General features: G+C 48.6%; 1 protein-coding gene across 1 annotated transcript in view; it reads left to right on the top strand.

Annotated features, from left to right (window-relative positions):
* LOC144095163 (calcium-activated chloride channel regulator 4-like) overlaps positions 1–16,762 on the top strand; it is a 601,494-nt gene that overhangs the window by 174,211 nt on the left and 410,521 nt on the right. Inside the window, exon 4 of the mRNA XM_077628955.1 lies at positions 3,979–4,129. Within this exon, the coding sequence (XP_077485081.1) occupies positions 3,979–4,129 (151 nt within the window). The remainder of the gene's footprint in view (positions 1–3,978; positions 4,130–16,762) is intronic.

Genomic DNA, 16,762 nt, shown 5'->3' with positions numbered 1-16,762 from the left:
GCTGTCTACTGCGGCTGCTGCGAAAGGCGCTGCCCGTGAAGAGAGCGCTGGTGACACCGCGTGCGTGAAGCGATTTCCTGGAGAGAATGGCTAGTCAAAAAAACGAGTATGTCTTAAAAACTACACTGCTCTGTTAATACATATACTTATATACCTGCCGCTCTCATATTAATTTACTCAGTTTATTGCGCAATGAAAGTGCATAAGCAGTTCTCACTGAATATAATTTTACGCAATAGAAGCCGCCTTCTAAGTATTTAACAGAGTGTTGCTTCCTGATGCAATAATCTGTATTGTAATGTGGTGTAATTTTTGTAATAAATTACGTTTTTTTATTAAGTGTGCATTATATGTTGGCGTTGCCTTGCATTTATACTGAATGATGCTTAGTTCTCTTCGTTTGCGCTTTTTTTCCCATCAGCGCAGTAGTCTCATTAGCCATAGGATAAAAAAAGTCGCGGTGCAACCTTTTGTACGCCTAGACTACCCCACTGGACGAATACTTCCATGATGAGCCGAGGTTTGGGTTAGAGCAATACAGTTGAACCGAAATTTTCAGAGGTGGCTAAAAGCGGGCGCCCGGAGAAATATGGGGCGGTTGCGACCAGCGTAAGCGTGGACACCGAGTGTGTCTTTTCAAAGAACGTATCACGTGCCAAGAGCCTGCTGGACCGGAACAGAGCAGAGAGTGTCACGGAACGTGCATGAGAGGTGGGTGGCCATAGAAAGGTGCCGTGAAAAAAGAGATGAACTCAGCACTGAAAGAAACAAGGACATTATGTTGTTGGCGAGGCCATGAAAGAGACCTTGAGCATAGCGAGCACTGCTATGGTACTGCGCGCTGTCTATGCCTTCATTGTCCCCACGCGGCAGGCGTCCAGCCAGTTCGCAGACAGCTGTCAGCACCTGGCGCCCTCAGGGCTTGCTTGGAAGGCGGCCCCTTTCATGGCATGCTTATCTGCCTTTGCTACCTTGCACTTCTAGTTCAGTGATTCTAGTTCAGTGATTTGAACGTCCTCAACATCTTCACGGCAAAGACGCATAAAGGTTTGTGTCCATTCACAGCTATTGTTACAGAAAGAAGAGGCTGGCATGCCCAAGTGCGCAAATTTTTGTAAACACATTTAGGAAATCTAAAGCCTGAAGATCCTTTCATGATCGCTAGGTCTGACTCCTCGATTGCCGTGTTGAATTCTGGTGTCCCAGGTGTCAAATTGTGCGTTGTCTGTCGATGTGGAAGAGCTTTTACTCGATCGCACACGAAGAACTTTTCAGCCTAGTAAGAGAATTGAGAGACGCTGCCGGCATGCTTGGTTTCCAGAAAACTTGTGGTGCGTCGCCTGATTCTTTTATGGAGCTGCTCTGTTTTTATCTCTTGATTCCACCTTTCTTTCCTTTGGCGAAAAATTTTATGTACAGAAAAAAGAAATATATATAGGTTCCTTTGTCGCACAAGTGCTGTGTGAAATATTTCTTGCGCATTTAGACCGCGTACTCTAGCTAAAGCTAACCTAACCCTTTATTGCAAAGATCATCGTATATGTAGATGACTTTTTTTTTTAACTTTCTTCCCATGACGCATTAGCAGAAGCAGCTGACAAGATTTTAGGCGAATTTTCAACCTGTTCAAGTTCTCTCAAATTCACTCTGGGACTTCCTCAAAATGGATTCATTCAGTTCTTAGATTGAATGTTATTTTTTAAGCAAAGTGATCATTTATGCTGGGCCTTTCAGCCCAAGCCTATGAAAGCATTGTTTCCTTTCAGTTCCTCTCATTCCAATGTGGTCAAGCGGGGTATTGCCTCCACCAGTTTTAGATCCGCAGTTTTAAAATCATGCACTGATATATTGAAATCCAGTTTTTACCTTCAAGGAGACCCGCCGGGGTGGCTCAGTGGTTAGAGCGCTCGACTACTGATCCGGAGTTCCCGCGTTCGAACCCGACCGCGGCGGCTGCGTTTTTATGGAGGCAAAAGACTAAGACGGCCGTGTGCTGCGCAATGTCAGTGCACGTTAAAGATCCCCAGGTGGTCGAAATTATTCCGGAGCCCTCCACTACAGCACCTCTTTCTTCCTTTAATCTTTCGCTCTCTCCTTTATCCCTTCCCTTACTGCGCGGTTCAGATGTCCAACGATACATGAGACAGATACTGCGCCATTTCCTTTCCCAAAAATCCTAGTTATAATTATTATTAACCTTCAAATAGAGCGGTTGGAAAAGGCGAGTTACTCTAGTTTTTTTTTTTATAGGCGCACTTGCAGAAACGGTGGACAACAAGCTTCGCAAGACGAAATGAAGCCGCTTCCCAGGAACTAGCGACCAAAAAGAACTGGAAGTAATGCCTGATTCACACGGAATTTCACATAAGCTTAAAGAGAATACAGGGAAATATGGATTCGAGATTTTATTCTCTGCACCTTGCAAGCCCTCTAGATTGTGCAATCTGGTGGGGAAAGGGTGACTCACCTCAAGCCACCTGCGACAAAAAGCATTTGGATCAGAATAAGTGTGTTGCATGTGCAACAGGAATTATCTACAAGATTCCCCTCAGCTGTGGGCGTTTTTATATTGGGCAAACAGTTAGGTGCTTAAATATTCGCTTCCCAAAGCACATGCGTTACTTGGGGGAGACGGTGGTTTGAATCTGCCTGCCACACTTCCGCAGTTGTCGTCGGGGCTGTTGCCCTCGATCAGTTCAGCCAGACCCAGTTTAATTGGAAGAAGGAATGGCACCTTGAAAGAGAGATTGTAGAGCCGATTGTCATCTTACGCTCGCAACCGGATGAATGTGTTAGCTCGCCTTCCATTTCCATCCTCCAAAAAGAACTGGGTTTCCATGACACGTCACCGTTTGGTCGCTTTGTTTGTTTTCTTTTTGACTTGCATATCGTTCCTTTAAGCTGTGGTTTGCAAGTCCTTGCTTCAAGGTGCCGTCTTCTTGTTTTAGATGCTCTGATACCGCTTCTACGTGTAGTTTGCGTCATTTGTGCTGAGCATCTCTCTTGCTTCGATGTGCGCATTGTTTTTAATTGTCTCGCCAAAGGTCTTGTTTTGTATTTGCGTTTTAGTTTTCATGTTACCTGATTGCAAGATGACTCGTGCCTCTGTCTATAAAAGCCATGAAGCTTTTCAATAAAACCTTAGCTGCAAGTAATGCCCTGTGTCGTCTCCTCCCTCTATCCTGTGTTCTGCTGCGGTGCATAGCCTCCTTATGTCTCATTAACTGGCCTAGACATATACCCTCTTAAGTTAGAGCGTAGCTCGCGGTAGGGATTCGGACCGGCGACTTATACTCGGGGGCTGCTTAAAAAAATTGTATCATGCACGGTTCGGGTATTCACCGAGATAACTGAGACACTGTAGAAGCTTGGACAAGTTGGTGCGACATTGTTTTTCAGCGCACAAAAGAAAAAAGACGAGACAAGTGCACAGACAAAAAAAAAAGCTAAGAGAGTTACTGCGTCACTTTCTTTACCCAAATCACTTATCCGGGAGGCAAAGCGTCGCGACGAACTGGCGATGGCGTTACGTGGACTGCGTGGCAGCTCTGCAACACGCTGTCGCGTTGCAGTGTTAAAGCGGAAGCTTAAGCGTCCTACATTTTTTTTTAAATTCATCTTCATAGAATAACTGCGTCCGTGTAACCTGCATCGATGGCTTGCACGATGAACTGTTGCTGCTGCACGCGTCGGCGGAGAGGTGGTTTCCTGACCTCACGGGGCTGGGATGTAGGGGCTTCCACACTAGTGACGAGGGCTCTTTGTCACCGGGGGTATCTGTTGCTAAACCGTCGTTGTCACTTCAGATGACCCAGTTGTTGCGACGCGCGTCCCTTTCTTTCAATCTGTCCTCTCATATCTCTTTGCACTCTCCAACTAGTCTGCACATGGCAGCGATTTCAGCTCAGCTGGAGCTAGTGGGCAGGCCCTTTTCATTCTTCCTGCGGTCGCAACAACAACTGCCTGCGTCTCGAGCAGGTTCGGGTGGTGCCGTCCGATGGGAGTCCGCGCATGGAGCTTCTGCAGCCGCTGCCGTGCGGGATGCCCGGCCAGATGTTGCTCGTGCCCGACGCGATGCTCAACATGCACAGACGTCCTGTTCCCCCGATGGCCGACTTCCTGGCGCCGGGTGAGAAACGTTCAATCAGCTAATCTCTTTTTTTCACCAAAAGAAAAGAATGATTCGCGAATGCGAAATCACACGCAGAGCTTTAGCTGTTGTTTTCTGCAATGCTTACGATAAATTCGGATACCAACGTCTGCATAAGGAAACGTCGATTCGTTTGGTACCACTGAATCCCTCGGCGACCACTGGTTCGCCCGCCAAGGCACTCGGAATGTCGCCTCCGTTAGCATTTCGAGGACCAAAAGTCATCGGTACGAAACACTCGCACAAACTAGGCTTTAACTTGAGTAACAACGTTTTGCGCCAGTCTATGCCCATCGGTTTGCCACCATTTCGAACCCTCTGCGCCAAACGGGTGGGCCAGAATTTTGTCACCAATGGTGACCCCGATTGACACGTCTCGTCACCCTCTCTGACATTACATATATCGATCGTGGCGTAAATCAGTGAAAATCGAAAAAAATTTCTTCGGCCTGACTGCCCGCTCGTTAGCACTAAAAATTCGCAGAAAGGTAGCATTTGCCAAGCAGTTTTGTTATAAGTTACGTTTGGGTGAAGTACTTGCATGAGTCGGTCAGAATTAATCGGAAATCTTCATCGTCTGTGGCGACGGGTAACCAAACCTGGGAGATTACGCAGTAATGATGCCGGTAGCGCCATCATGTGCCCTCCTGTTGAAAGAGAACTCTACTGTGTAGGGAGGCTGCGGAGAAACTCATGGAAAACGCGAGGTGTGGGGAGGCGGGCCGTTGCGTGCAGCAGCATTTTATACGCTCAATTTTCATAAAATAGCCGAGAGAGCACTTTCAAACTAACCACGCAGCCGCTTTCTCCCGCTTTGGTTTCGCCGCAGCCTCAGGGGTAGAGTGCTCTTTCCTTCGGCGAGCACAGATGGCGCTACGGGTACGATTGCTGCGAAAACTTGCGTTTCGGTCCGCCGTCACCTCAGATGATAGATTTTTGATTAATTCTGACCGAATCAGGCAGGTAGGCACCTAAATGTACTCTTCCTGTCAAAACGCACGACAGAATTTTTTGTCGCCCATCTGTCACACGACACAATTTTGTGTCGCAAGACAAGCTGTCTTATGCCTTGTGTCGTGTGACAGAGGTACGTGTCGTGGGTTCTTTCGCGCCACAAAGGTGTCTGTAGTAGATTCTGCCGCACGACAGACATCTTTCTTTTATTTTGACGTGCGAAGAAGGTCCATGTCGCAGCATTTGTCGCGCGACAGGTTTCTGTCGCAGGTACTCTCGTGCGACAGAGGGAGCCGTGCCGCGTGACAGAGACTGCGTGCCTCAATAGAGTTGCCTTCCATGGGTTAAGTCGTGGGATAGACTTCTAGCACGCTTATTTTCACGCGACAAAAGTGCCTGTCGTGCAGCTTGTCGCGCGACACAACAGCTTGTCGTGGGATGTGCCGCGCGACAGTTACCTGTTGTGGGATGTGTCGCGCGACAGATGCCTGTCGTGGATTGTGTCGCGGGATAGCTGCCTATCGTGGGATGTGTCGTGCGACAGATTCCTGGGTAATTGTTTTACTCCAGAATTCTAGAAATACTGTCGTGCCGTCGTGTGACAGCAATAGGATTAAATTGACCAAAGGTGCGTTAAAGCGCGTTCACTATGGCGAGTCGCCAAGAGGATGCTAGTTGCTCTGGTCTGTTGGTGACGGGCCCCGAGCGAAATGAAGAGCTAATTCACATTGGCGAGTCGAGTTTTGAACTCGCTTCCCGCGACCTGGCTATCTCTCCGAACGAGAATTGGCGCAGAGGAGAGGGACTGCTCGAGCACTCACCTAATTCCCTTCTGTTCCCACATGACAGTGTGACGAAAGTGCTTCAGGTATGCTCAAGAGTAATGCGGCTTTGAAAGCCCAGAATGCTGTAATGCACAAGCGACGAAGCCAGCGCTGCCTGCGTATCCGCACGTGCATGTGGTGGCGGCGCGTAGCCGGCCACGACAGCGCCTGCACACCAATCGGCGTGCGCAAGTCGAATGGCGCTACTGAAAGTCAGTGCCCTCCTGGCTGCTGTGACGTGTTCTTCAAGCCGTGCAACATAATGTACCGCTACTACTACATGCGCAGAAAAGGCCAAGAACACTTATACGCGCGTCGCGGAAAAGAATCTCGTTAATCGTCAATCACGGAAAATTACTCGCCATAATCACCTGGCTACACAAAGTCAGCATGTATGTACATGCACGCAGTTCTCTGTATAAATGTTCAAAGCAACCCCGATATAATTTTTCCATTTTTCAGTTTCAAGAGCGTCAGCTCTTACTAACGTTTGTCATGGACACGTCTGTCTCCAGGGGAGGTCAAATTGGCCAAGACAGTTACCACACTATATCACATAGCAGCAGCGGGCGCGTAGAGCCTCAGTTGTAGCCCATACCTTCGATCCGTTTTACATATGCCAGTATAGCGGCTATCGAAGTGGACCCCCGGGGTCTCCATTTGCATCAAAGTTGGGGGCCGCCCGTTGGACGCAGAATGTTCGCAGTGGTGTCAAATGACTTGTCATGTTCCTGAGCATAAAATAAATATTTAAATACAGCCCAAAATGCGTGTGGGAATCGCATCGACGACCTTTCCGCCCCAAACCATGCATTCCGGGGACTTTTAGACGGCCATTATGGCCTAAAGGTTTGTCGCAGAGGGTTCCGGATGCGGTCAAACGATTCGTCTTGTTGTAATGCAACGTTTATACAATTCATTAACTGATATATCAGGAGGAAACGTACTGGATATAGCGAAGGTGGCTATAAATCGCAATAGTAGTGCAAAATCCTTGGAGTAGATGGCGCTGCTTGTAACATAGAAGGCTTGGGTGGAGAACGAGGGGGTGCTAGGGGAGCTAAAAAATGGGTTCCGGAAATAAAGGAGGCTGGAGGACAATCTATTTTCATTGACGCAGTTCATAGAGGTTGCTAAAAAGGAACACAGGTCCCATTGGCTAGCATTTTTGGATAATAGGGGAGCCTACGACAACGTTATTCAAGACTATTTGTGGGACACACTGGGCGCACTGGATGTGAAAGATGGAGTAATTAATTTATATATATATATATATATATATATATATATATATATATATATATATATATATATATATATATTGACACAGTGCATTTCGCATTTTCGCTTAGCGCTGACCTGAAGCACGCGCCGTCTCGAAGAAGAGGAAGCGGAGGTGTCAGCGATCTTGGGTTGTGGTGCAGACGTTTGTCGGATCCTGCGTTCCTGTGTTCAGTGATCACCGCATTCACGCGTGACATTTTGGTGGAGCTTTGCTGGGCAGTGCACCCCATGCCCAGGACCGCTCCAAGAAGCCGGGACTCCAGCCCGCTTGACACCTTGAGAGTCGAAGTTACGCCCACCCATCAAAGTAGCCGGCGGCTGCAAGGACTGCAACCAGAGTTCGGGCCTCTGCAGTCTCGTCCGACCGCCAGGAAACTGACCTCAGCGCGACCATCAGTGCCCACAAACACTCCCGTCAGCATGCCAGATGCCATCCCTTTGCCGTCTGTCGTGCTGCAGCAGCCACGAGAACCACCCACCTTTCAAGGTTTCCCAGGTAAGGACCCGGAGGACTGGCTCGAGAAGTTCGAGCGCATAGCCCAATACAAACGGTGGGCTGACGACTCGAAGCTGCAGCACGTGTTTTTTTCACTGGAGGGTGCAGCTCGTATTTGGTTTGAGAACCGAGAAGCCACAATAACAACATGGGGCTTCTTCAAGACTCAGTTTTTGCAGGCTTTTACCACCGTCCTCAGGAATGGACGTTCCGAGCTGCTCCTCCAGACACGCGTCCAACTACCAAACGAGACCGTCCTCGTTTACTCCGAGGACATGGCGAAGCTCTTCCGCCGGGCTGATCCCAACATGTCCGAAGAGAAGAAGCTGCGTTTTCTTATGAGGGGCATCAAGGAGCAGATCTTCGCTGGGTTAGCTCGAAGCCCGCCCAAAACGGTCGCCGAATTTCTTTCCGAAGCCACTACGATGGAAAAGATGCTCGACATGAGATCCAGACAGTACGAGCGTCCGCCGTCGCTGATGTCTACCAGCGGTGTCGATGCTTCTAGCCACGACATCCTTCGGGAAACCATCCGGACCATCGTACGCGAAGAGCTTCTAAAACTCTTTCCAGCCCCGGAGTCGCCGCAAGTTTCTTCCATTTCGGACATTATTCGTGAAGAGGTCCAACAGGCGCTCACGCCGCCAGCCCCTCTTCACCCGAACACAACACCCCAGATGATGACATATGCCGCAGCCGTTCGCCGTCCATCGCTGCCTCCAAGTCGCCCGGATACACCTGGCCACATTCACCGCCAACCACACTCACCTCACCCTTCTCAGGTTCTCCCTCAGAAGAGCGACGTCTGGCGTACCGCCGATTATCGCCCTCTGTGCTATCACTGCGGCGGGCCCGGTCACGTCTACCGCAACTGTCGCTACCGACGTATGGGTCTGCAGGGATATCGTGTCGATGCGCCCCGACTGCAGCGTGGTCAATGGCCTCCAGAAATAAGCGATTACCTGGCCACGACATCCGAAGCACCACACTGCTATGCCCGGTCGCCGTCTCCACGTCGTTTCTGGTCTCCGCGACGTTTTTCCGCCGACATATCGCGTGGATGGTCTCCTAGTCCCCGTCGGGAAAACTAGAAGCGGCAACCTTTGGGGGTAAGGTTGCTCACCTGCGACATGTCCAAGATCCTCCACTGCTGCACAAACATGACCGACCGCTTATGCGACGCACCGACGATCACCAAACCGATAACACGCCTCGCCGCATCAATTCTTCGCCGCAACGAAACCGCCTGGTGCCGCACCGCAGCCGTGAGCGGACTCCGCGACGTTCCCGTACACCTACGACTACAACTGCTGATCTGAACATTTCAATCGACGGTAACGACGTCACCGCACTTCTGAAAAAGGTGACCACACCTTGGACGGGCCCACAGCTTCGTACTGCCGGTGGTCATTTGATCACCCCAGCTGGCACGTGCACATCACGATTAACCATCGAAGAGGACACGTACCTGGCCACCTTCGTCGTACTCGACCAGTGTTCCCGGGACGTAATCCTCGGAATGGAGTTTTTGACAAACTGGTGCGGTCATTGAATTTAAATCGAAGTCAGTGACGTTCTCCACCGAGAACGCAATCCACAGTGCTTTCGAACGTCCCGCGGCTCTTTCCATCTTTGATGACGTCACCATTCCACCCCGTTCGAGCGTTGCGGTCTCTGTCGGCGCGAAGACGCTGCGAAAGTTTGAAGGTGTCGTCGAAAGCAAACCAATTATGCTTTTCGACCGCTGCCTTGCTGTCGCCAGAGGGGTTGTTTACTTCGAAAACGGAGAAACCGAAGTCCTGCTTACGAATTTTGGCAGTGAGCACCAACATCTTAGCCTTGGGACTACTGTGGCCAACGTTCATGGTATCGCCGACATTCGACGAGCGCCCAGTCTTGCCATGGTGTCGTCAACAGAAGTTCACACCGGTGTTCCCGACTTCTAATACGACATTAACCCCGCACTTTCGCCGCAGCAGAGAGGCCAAGTAGAAAATCTCCTCCAGCGCTACGGCGATACCTTCTCGACTTCTTCCCGCGTCGGCAGAACACACTTGGCCAAGCATCGGATAATTACATATGACGCCGTGCACCCTCTCAGACAGTCACCTTACCGCGTGTCTTCCACGGAACGCGCCGCAATCAGCTGTCAAGCTAAGGAGATGCTTCGAGACGACGTCATTCAGCCCTCTCGTAGTCCCTGGGCGGCACCTGTCGTCCTCGTGAAGAAAAAAGATGGTACACTGCGGTTTTGTGTGGACTACCGTCGCCTAAACAAAGTAATTAAAAAAGATGTTTATCCCCTTCCTAGAATCGACGATGCTCTCGATCGCCTCTGCTATGCAAAATATTTCTCATCCATGGACCTCAAATCAGGATATTGGCAAATCGAGGTAGATGAACGGGACCGAGAAAAAACCACATTTATTACTCCGGACGGGCTCTATGAGTTTAAGGCAATGCCATTTGGTTTGTGCTCTGCACCCGCGACGTTCCAACGGCTGATGGACACAGTTCTGGCAGACCTGAAGAGGCAGACATGCCTCGTCTACCTTGATGACGTTGTTGTTTTCGCCCCAACGTTCGAGGAGCACCTTCGGCGCCTTGAAGTTGTGCTGCAAGCCATAAAGTCTTCTGGGCTAACGTTAAAAAATGAGAAATGCCGCTTTGCTTACACTGAGCTAAAGTTCTTGGGTCACGTCGTCAGTTGCAAGGGAGTTCGGCCGGACCTGGACAAAACCAAAGCTATTGCCAATTTCCCTCCACCGCAGGACCAAAAAGAAGTCCGCCGCTTTCTAGGATTATGTACCTACTACCGTCGCTTTGTGAAAGATTTCGCTCAAATCGCCGAGCCCCTGACGCGTTTGGCAAGGACAGACACGCCTTTCACGTGGGATGCCCCTCAAGCACAATCATTTGAAACTCTTCAACGTCACCTGCAAGGACATCCAGTTCTGGCTCACTTCGACGAAAACGCAGATACGGAACTTCATACTGACGCAAGCAACGTAGGCCTGGGTGCCGTTCTGGTTCAAATCCACAGCAGTCGAGAGCGAGTCATCGCTTACGTCAGCCGCTCTTTGTCTCGCGCTGAAGCTAACTACTCAGCAACTGAGAAAGAGTGTCTAGCGATCGTGTGGCCGACGTCGAAACTTCGACTCTACCTTTATGGAAAACGTTTTACTGTAGTTACGGACCATCATGCCTTGTGTTGGCTTGCGACCCTCAAAGATCCATCAGCCCGCCTTGTCAGATGGAGTCTGCGTCTCCAAGAATGCGACATGACAATGGCGTACACGTCCGGCCGGAAACACTCGGATGCCGATTGCCTCTCGCGTGGCCCCGTCGAATCCCCAACGGAGGACGGAAACTACGGCGACGACATCACCTTAAATGGGGTCAGTGCAACGAGCCTTGCTGACAAACAATACGCCGACCCAGAACTTCGGGACCTCATTGAGTTTCTTAACGGGACCCGCCTGACTGTCCCGAAGGCTTTCAAGCGCTCGGTAGCGTCTCTCTGTGTTCGCCAGGGTGTCCTCGTAAAGAAAAATTTCGCCGCAAACAATCAGCAATACCTCATTGTTATACCGACGAGCCTAAAGGACGAAATCCTTCAAGCTTCACACGATGAACCGACTACTGGACATTTGGGTGTAGCCCGCACGCTTGCAAGAATCAAAGAGAAGTATTACTGGCCCCGCCTTCAGTCGGACGTTGCACACTACGTCAGAACGTGCCGAGTCTGTCAGCGTCGCAAAGTGCCCTCAACAAAACCTGCTGGATTCTTGAAGCCTATAGCACCACCATCGCGGCCTTTCCAGCAGATCGGGATGGATATGCTGGGCCCATTCCCTCTTTCTCATTCGGGAAACAAGTGGGTCATCGTGGCAACTGACTATCTGACCCGATACGCAGAAACATCAGCTCTGCCAAGTGCCACAGCCCTTGACGTAGCAAAAAATTTTCATCCATCAGATCGTTTTGCGTCACGGTGCCCCGGAGACCCTAATCACCGACAGGGGTACAGCTTTCATGGCCTACCTCCTACAGCAGATTTTACTCCACAGTCATACAGACCACCGAAGGATGACATCCTACCACCCCCAGACGAATGGTTTAACGGAACGCTTAAACAAAACGCTAGGTGACATGCTCTCCATGTATGTCGACGTTCAGCACAAAACTTGGAACGAAGTGCTCCCATACGTCACGTTTGCATGCAATACGGCCGTTCAGGAAACAAGCATGCCACCGTTCCGTCTGGTTTACGGCCGCGACGTGACCACGATGCTAGACGCCATGTTACCGCATGTGGACGACATCGACCCGAATGCGGATCTTCACACCTTCCTGCACCTCGCTGAAGGGGCTCGTCAGCTGGGCAGGGTGAGGATTCTCGACCAACAATGCTGAGATGCCCAACACTATAACCTCCGACGCCGTGATGCTCGGTACTCATTAGGAGACCGTGTGTGGGTCTGGTTTCCCATTCGCCGACGCGGACTTAGCGAAAAGCTCCTCTGCCGGTATTTTGGACCTTACAAAGTCATCAGGCCACTTGGAGACCTGAACTATGAGGTCGTTCCTGACGGCTTTCAGAAAACTCGGCACTCCCAGCACCTTGAGGTGGTACACGTTGTCCGCCCCAAGCCTTACTACGAGCGGTAGCGCTAGAGCTGGACTGAGGGCCGCACAACACGTGAACTTCCCTTGGCGAACTTTTTTTTTCAACACGCCGGCTACGCATCGGGACGATGCTCGTTTTTTTCCGGGGGCCAGTGACACAGTGCATTCAGCATTTTCGCTTAGCGTTGACCTGAAGCACGCGCCGTCTCGAAGAAGAGGAAGCGGAGGTGTCAGCGATCTTGGGTTGTGGTGCAGACGTTCGTCGGATCCTGCGTTCCTGTGTTCAGTGATCACCGCATTCACGCGTGACAATATATATGTATATATATATATATATATATATATATATATATATATATATATATATATATATATATATATATATATATATAAAGGTAAAGGAGCGCTTATAAAACGGGAAAAAATGTATCAGGGCCTGAAGGATGTCCTCTGTTCATATTCATGATGTTTATGTTCTCATGTGCATGATGTACCTGCAAGGGTTGGAGACTAAGCTAAAGAGGAGAAAACTAGGCTTCCGCCTTTCTTTTTTCAAGCAAGAAGAATGGATTAAGCAGCCATTACCGGGATTAACAGACGCGGATGATATAGTGGTGGTAGTGGTAATGGCTGACAACAAGGAAGATTTGCAGAAGTTGATAGACACAAGTGGTACAGAGGGAGATAGATTAGGTTTCAAGTTTAGTAAGGATAAATCTGCAGTCATGATATTTATTGATCAGGCCGGCGAGCATAGAATACAGGAGTTCACGCTCGAAGTAGTCGATAAGTACATGTGCCTTGGGGTGTGGATAAAGAACGGTGCTAAGTATCTGACAGAGCATGAAAAATATGTAATGAATAAAGCTATTAGAAATGCAGCTGTCATGAAAAATAGGGCACTTTAGAATTGCAATAGGTATGTGGTAAAAGGGATCTGGAAAGGGATGATGGTTCTTAGTCTGACTTTCTACAATGCTGTCCTGTGCATGAGACCAGATGTTCAAGCAAGGTTAGAAATCAAACAACGCGGCGTAGGGAGGCTAGCATTGGGAGCACATGGCAATACGCCAGATCAGGGGGTACAGGGTGATACGGGATGGGCGCCCTTCGAGAGCAAAGAAGCTAGCAGTAAGATAGCATTTGAGGAGCGATTGAGAAAAATGGGGGAAAAGCAGTGGGCTAAAAAAGTTTCCAGATACCTGTACATAAGGAATGTTGACACGAAATGGAAAAAGCGAACAAGAAAATAGACAAGCAAATATCTGGAGAAAAGTAGGGGGCAAATCAGCATTTATCGGTTAAGAAAAAGGTTAGAGAAACAGAGAGAGCTGTGTGCAAAACAGGGATGGGGACGAAATCGGCACTCAGAACATACAGGAACTTCAAGCAGGAAATTGCCAAAAAAAATATCTATGATAATTTTAGAGGAAGCTCTTTGTTCCTTGAGGACAGGGCGGGACTTTTGCGGACTAAGACAATAGGGTCAGGTACCACGATATAGACACGCTGTGCGTTGCGTGCGGAAAGGAGGAGGAAACGGCTTAACACTTTTACTTTTCTGTAAAGGGCTTCACCCTACAGTGGAAAGTAGCGGGGCTGATTTATCCAACGTATTGGGGTTTAAGGTCAGTGAACGGAGAGTAAATTTTAAGAGGGTAGAAGTAACCAAGCGAAGATTATCTGATTGGTGGCTAAAAATCAAGACCAGAGTAAAATTTCATAAGTCATGGCTAGGTGGGTTACTTGGATTGCAGCGGTGGCGTAGAGGTAGAACATGTGCCTCGCGTGCAAGAGGACCGGGGTTCAAATCCTGGTGCCACGCAATTCTCCACCGGGTTTCAAAAAAAATCCTCGTGTCGATGGAATTGCATAACCAGGCCTGGAGTGCGGCCTGAACTCGGTGACCAGAACCGACAACGCACTCTCACCAGAGCAGGATTTAGCCACCCTGGTGTAATACTTGGCCACAACCTTTTATGATCAAACCAATGAACCCTCGGCTCTCAGTCCCCAGCGGCTGCGGAGCAACTGACCACGGCGGCGGTCAGACCTGTGACACGCAGCTGAGGGTGCCAAGAATCTCTGGCTCTGGACAGGCCGCCATTGGAATCTGAACCTGGCAACGTTTAACGCTAGAACTTTATCTAGTGAGGCTAGGCTAGCAGTGCTGTTCGAGGAACTAGTGGGAATTAAATGGGATGTGATAGGGCTTAGCGAAGTTAGGAGGACAGGTGAGGCATATACGGCACTCAAACGGACACATAATGTGCTATCGCGGATTAGAGGATAGAGGAGAACTAGGTGTGGGATTCCTCATTAATAAGGATATAGCTGGCAACGTAGAGGAGCTCTATAGTATTAACTAGAGGGTAGCAGCAATAGCAATTAGGCTGAATAGGAGGTACACGCTGAAAGTGGTGCAGGCCTACGCACCCACATCCAGCCATGATGACCAGACCGTTTAAAGTTTTATGAGGACGTAAAATCGGCAATGAATAAAGTAAAATCGCAGTACACTGTACTGATGGGCGACTTCAATGCGAAGGTGGGCAAGAAGCAGGTTGACGACCACGCGGTAGGTGACTATGGGATAGGCTCTAGAAATAGCAGGGGAGAGTTCTTAGTAAAATTCGCGGATAGAAATAATTTACGGATCATGAATACCTTCTTCCGCAAACGAGAAAACAGGAATTGGACCTGGAAGAGCCCCAATGGTGAAACTAAAACTGAAATCGACTTCATACTATGCGCTAAACCTGGCATCATTGAGGATGTGGCCATCCTCGGAAAGGTGCGTTGTAGCGACCACAGAATGGTAAGGTCTTGAATTAGCTTTGTCTTGAAGAGGGAACGGAAGAAGCTATTGAAGAAGAAGACCATTAACGAGTTAGCCGTAAGAGGGAAAGCACAGGAGTTTAGGATAGCGCTGCAAAACAGATATTCGGCTTTAACTGAGGAAGACGATCTTGATGTTCATTCAATGCACGATAATCTGACATCAATAATTACGGAGTGCGCAGTAGACGTAGGCGGTATGACAGTTCGACAGGATACCGGGAAGATATCGCAGGTGACAAAAGATCTGATTAAGAAGCGGCAAAGCATGAGGGCGTCTAACCCTACCGACAGAATAGAACTAACAGAGCTATCAAAGTTAATAAATAAGCGCAAGGTAGGCGACATAAGGAAGTTTAATATGGAGAGACCCGAGCATGCTCTAAAGAACGGAGGTAGCCTAAAAGCAGTGAAGAGGAAACTAGGCATAGGTAAAAACCAGATGTATGCATTAAGAGACAAGCAGGGCAATGTCATTAGCAATATGGATAAGATAGTTAACGTAGCCGAAGAGTTCTACACAGACCAGTACAGTAGCCAATGTTATCAGAGCGTTAATGAGAAAGACAGCAGTGCGCAGCAATGCGTCATCCCGCCAGTAACGAAAGATGAAGTAAAGAGAGCCTTAGAAGCAATGAAAAGGGGAAAAGCAGCTGGGGCGGATCAGATAAAAGCAGATCTGTTGAAGGATGGAGGGGACATCGTGCTAGAAAAACTAGCCACCCTGTATACGCAATGCTTTATGACCTCGACTGTACCAGGAACTTGGAAGAATGCAAACATTATTTTAATTCATAAGAAGGGAGACGCCAAGGGCTTGAAAAATTACAGGCCGATCAGCTTAATATCCGTTGCCTACAAAGTATTTACTAAGGAAATCTCTAATAGAGTCAGGGCAACGTTAGACTTTAATCAACCAATTGATCAGGCAGGCTTTCGTAAAGGATATTCCACAATAGATCATATTCACACTATCAATCAGGTGATAGAGAAATTCGCAGAATATAACCAACCTCTATATATAGCTTTCATTGATTACGAGAAAGCATTCGACTCAGTGGAAACCTCAGCAGTCATACAGGCATTGCCTAATCAGGGGGTAAAAGAGCCTTATGTCAAAATACTGGAAGATATATATATATATATATATATATATATATATATATATATATATATATATATATATATATATATATATATATATATATATATAGCAACTGCACAGCTACTATAGTCCTCCGTAAAGTCAGCAATAAAATTACAATAAGGAAAGTCGTCAGGCAGGCAGACACAATCTCGCCAATGCTATTCACCGCCTGTTTACAGGAGGTATTCCAAGGCCTGAATTGGGAACAGCTGGGGATAAGAGTTAATGGAGAATACCTGAATAACCTGCGATCCGCTGATGACATTGCCTTGCTGAGGCAATAGGGAGATGAATTGCAAAAGCATGATCAATGAGTTAGACAGGCAGAGCAGAACACTGGGTCTAAAAATAAACGTAGTGAAAACAAAATTAATGTTCAACAGTCTAGCAAAGGAACAACAGTTCACAAATGGCAGCGAGAGCCTAGAAGTTGTGACAGA

This window comes from Amblyomma americanum, chromosome 6, assembly GCF_052857255.1.
Source record: "Amblyomma americanum isolate KBUSLIRL-KWMA chromosome 6, ASM5285725v1, whole genome shotgun sequence".
Lineage (NCBI taxonomy): Eukaryota > Metazoa > Arthropoda > Arachnida > Ixodida > Ixodidae > Amblyomma > Amblyomma americanum.
This window is presented reverse-complemented; position numbering and strand designations above follow the sequence as displayed.